Source organism: Acanthisitta chloris, unplaced genomic scaffold (genome assembly GCF_000695815.1).
Source record: "Acanthisitta chloris isolate BGI_N310 unplaced genomic scaffold, ASM69581v1 scaffold23829, whole genome shotgun sequence".
In the NCBI taxonomy this organism is placed as follows: Eukaryota; Metazoa; Chordata; class Aves; order Passeriformes; family Acanthisittidae; genus Acanthisitta; species Acanthisitta chloris.
In genome coordinates this window covers 25,933-30,160 of record NW_008691233.1, presented here as the reverse complement: position 1 = coordinate 30,160, position 4,228 = coordinate 25,933, and the positions used below count along the sequence as shown (strand labels likewise).

The following is a 4,228-nucleotide window of genomic DNA, read 5'->3' as shown; positions in this document are numbered from 1 at the left end:
CAAATGCAGCATGAGAAAGTTTACTAAAAGAAAAAAAAGACTTGTAGGTGTTCTTGAGTAAACTGAGATCTGAACAAGCTGTAAAATGTGAATTTGGAATTATGGATTTTTAGATTTCTATTCTTCTCTTGCAAACTAGTTATTGCCTAACCATCAAAATAAGAAATGTATCTTCCAAGTGCTGGGGTGCAAAACCACCTTTTCCTCAAAAATTTTGGGAGATTTAAATGCTGGAAGAGATTAATTCAGGTGAATAGGGAAAAGGTCTGAATTCGGACTATGTCGTGACAACAATGAATGGTGTAGGCAGTAACAGCTAAAAATATGCACAATAGTGAGCAGTAATAGTTGTGTACAGTGGGACTTAGAACTGAAGCATGCTTGGAACATACAAGTAAGTCTTACACAAAGTGCAATCATGTCTTATTCTGCATTATTCAATTAACTTAAGAAACCCTGTGAAAATCTTGTCTGTTTTGGTGTATGATAGGTAGCTCAAAGCAGCTTGCATGTCGAGTGGTGTAGTGTGATTTCCCACATGCAAAAGCTAGCTGAAGGTAACCTGCTTTGCTCATTTCCCAAAGGGGAAGCTGCATTTAACTCCTGTTAATAATGTAACCTGGAGACTTAAATGCTTAAACATTAGATAACTGTGTTTCTTAACCAGTTTCTGTAAGAACAGTCTTGAAATGAATTACTTCATTGCAATACTTTTCATTTTCACTATGTTTGTTTGCCTCTCCAGGAATGCAGGTCTGAACAAGCTGATGTCCATTATTTACATACTCCCTTAATATTATTTCATTCCCTTGATGGTAACTGACCCTGTTCTCAAGGGCAGTTTTGAAGACAGTCTTTTGTAGGGAGTGAGCTGTTACTGCTCCTTGATATGGTGGTGGTTTTCTTGCTTTGCTCTTGCAGCTGCTTCAGTTTCTTTGTTTAACTGTGATTTCACAGGCTGAGATGAGGAATGCAAAGCATCTCAAATCAAACCTAGGTCCAGCTCCTTCTGCAGTCTTTGTGAGGGCAGGAGAGTTAGTTTGTAAGTGATGATGGTTAGGTCCAAATATCAGCAGTTGTTGCATTTGAGTTTTTTACTTCATGAAGTGAATTCCTGTATATACTCAGTAGCTGAAGCTAATCAGGGTGAAAAAGGGTAAGGTATCCATGAACGATTTGTATATAGGCTTCGATTTCATGTCGTTGAACACTTTAAAAGTTACCAATTGTCTTTTTATTGAGATGAATTTGAGAGCCTGTGAGGAAAATAGCAGTGGAAATTTTGCCTTTCATGTCTCAAAGCAGCTGTTAACTTCAAAGCACTAGTTTTGAAAGTATGGCTTAAATATTTACAGTGTCTTCTGACTTCTGTGCTAATTTTTTTTACCAGGACAGTTAATTGTTGCTAGGTAACTCTTTATTCAAAAGGGTTTGGATTTAAATGGGTCTTTGCTATCCATTTGTAGAAAGGCCATGAGAGTATGTCTGGGAGAGTGAGGGGTTGGGAAAATCAGTTTTCATCTTACTGAGAGGATGTTGCAGTAATAATCCCTCTTATTTAGTTGTAAGTGCTCCTAAGTAATTGTGACAGTAACTATACATTAAGCCTTTAAAGAGTAAAATGTTATTTTAAGGCAAATATTTTCATTTTCTACATGTGTTTTTTAAAAATTGGGTGACAACTTTCCATGCATTAAAAAAAACCAAAACCCAAGAAACGTAGAAAAATATACATTAAACTTGGGTGGCTTTTCTTCCATTGGCAGAGTAGAAGCAAGAGAATACTAGGAGCATCTCAGCTTTGTCATAAGTACCCTACCAGCATTTTCATTCTCTAATAAGAAATCAATCTATTACTTGCAAAAAAGATTGCTGTTAAGTGTGCAACACTCCTTCCTTTCCTTCTCCAAGATGGGAGTTTGCAATTGCTTCATCTGGAAGAACTATTTAAATTAAATAACATATAAGGCATAAGTTGCAACAAACTTTTATTCAGAAGTGTATTAAAGTGAAGTAAAAAAGATGAAGTTGCTTTATGGAACTGTAGTGTAAACAGTAGTAGTGTAAGTGCAATTTGAACCTGTATGTTTAAGAGGGCTGAAATTGAAGCACTGCTTCTTTAGCGTAACTTCCTCACACTAATTGCATATCCTTTTTTTAAACTACACTTTCTTTCTATGCCATGAGGGAATTTGAGCTTAATATCTCATTAGAAATTATTTGTCAGCCAACAGCTTAATAGAAAAAAGGTTGAGAACCTCCTAATGTTTTCTGGGACCCCATTCTAGAACCCATTCCAGTGTTTTTGGCATTGGTAAAGAAATTCTCAATGCCGAGGGGTTTGTTGAATCAAATTGCTACACCACAATGTAATGTTATTGAGATATGCATCTCATAGTGAAATTTTCTTGGCAATTCATTAAAAAAATTAAAGCAATACTGGGTTTCACAATTTTGATCAGATCAATCTGTTCTCTCATACATTCCTTATTAGAACCAGCATAAAGCAGTAGATCATGTAATTAAGACTGTCAGAAAAATCTGTTCTACATTGGATTGTGTAGAGACTCCTGCAATAACGGAATCGGTGAAGAAGCTAAGGAGGGCTGTTAATCTTCCAAGGATTAAAAATACTGAGGTAAACTTTCACACTATAAATGGCATTTTGAGGTATACTTTTTAACACTGATAAATTAATATTTCACAAGCTTTGGTAGTTGCAAATACCAGCAACAATTCTGTCAAGGTTATGTTGGGGTTTTTCATTGGCCTTTTTTTTTTACCTGGTATCTTCCATTTATTTTAATATCTCTCTGCTGTTCATGTATTAATCACTTGCTTTTGGAATACTTTCCTTTTCTAAATGTTGACTTTTTAAAAAACAGGTTTTCTCGTTCTGTGCCCAGAAACTTGTGTCACAGCAGATGCCACTAAATCTGACTGAGGGGAACTGACATCTAGCTCATGCTCAAAAGTCAATGCAGTTATGCTTTAAGGGCGAAATTTACATTGTGTATTCTCCCTGCTGTGATTATGTCACTAGCAGTAGCATCTTAAAATGCTAACTGTTCATGCTCCTGCATTCCTGACCATATGGACAAACCCAAAGTCTCATAGCACAGAATTTGGTAGAATCATACAATTACTAAGGTTGAAGGAGACCTCTAAGATCATCAAGTCCAGTCATTGTCTGCCACTCTGCTGTAACTCCCAAACACTAAACCATATCCTTCAGTGCCAGATCCAGATGCCTCTTAAACACTTTCAGGGATGGTGACTCCATCACCTCGCTGGGCAATCTATTCCAGTGCCTGATCAGCCTGACAGGGAAAACATTTTTCCTAACATCTAATTTGCCTCTCCCCTGTCTCACCTTATGGCCATTCCCTCTAGTCCTTTCCCTGCAGGGACCATCCCCCATGTCTAAGTACAACTGATAATGTAACTGCCTCAAATGAATGGTCCACTTGAGCAGAATTGCTCTTAAGCCACGTTGTCAAAAACAGTCATTAAATGGAGAAATGTGCAAATAAAAAAGCTAATCTTGTAATGCTGTTCCTATTGTCCTACTGCCTTATTAGAGTGGTGATTCACGTGCTACTCCATTTGCTTGTGTCTTCATTGGGTCACTGATATATTTGTAGTACCAACCAAAAGTCTTGCAAAGTGCCCAGACCAACCAGATATAGTTGTCACAAGAACTAAAATTCTTGCAGAGAAATGCAGAAAACATTAAGAAAACATAGTGAAAATACAGTGTGGCAAATATTTTTTCAATGTTTGATTCTGGAACACTGTAGAAATAGATTACAGTGTCAAAATAACTCCCCAAAATAACACTGTCAGAGGGACCATGACAGGTTGGAGAGAAGGGCAGAGCAAAGCCAAATGAGATTCAACAAGGGCAAGTGCAGGTCCTGCACTTGGGGAGGAATAACCCCAAGCACCAATGCAGATTGGGCACTGACCTGCTGGAGAGCAGCTCTGCAGACAAGGACCTGGGGGTCCTGGTGGACAACAGGCTGTCCATGAGTCAGCAGTGTGCCCGTGTGGCTAAGAAGGCAAATGCAATCCTGGGGTGCAATAAGAAGAGTGTTGCCAGCAGGTCTAGGGAAGTGATCCTCCCTTTCTACTCAGCCCTCGTGAGGCCACACCTGGAGTATTGTGTGCAGTGCTGGGCTCCTCAGGACATGGGACATGGAGGGACACTGAGCTCCTGGAGCAGGTT

General features: G+C 38.6%; 1 protein-coding gene across 1 annotated transcript in view; it reads left to right on the top strand.

The window, feature by feature from the left end:
- PIK3C2A (phosphatidylinositol-4-phosphate 3-kinase, catalytic subunit type 2 alpha) overlaps nt 1-4,228 on the top strand; it is a 41,073-nt gene that overhangs the window by 14,821 nt on the left and 22,024 nt on the right. The window contains exons 8-9 of the mRNA XM_009082165.1: nt 2,094-2,108; nt 2,495-2,638. Of these exons, the coding sequence (XP_009080413.1) occupies nt 2,094-2,108; nt 2,495-2,638 (159 nt within the window). The remainder of the gene's footprint in view (nt 1-2,093; nt 2,109-2,494; nt 2,639-4,228) is intronic.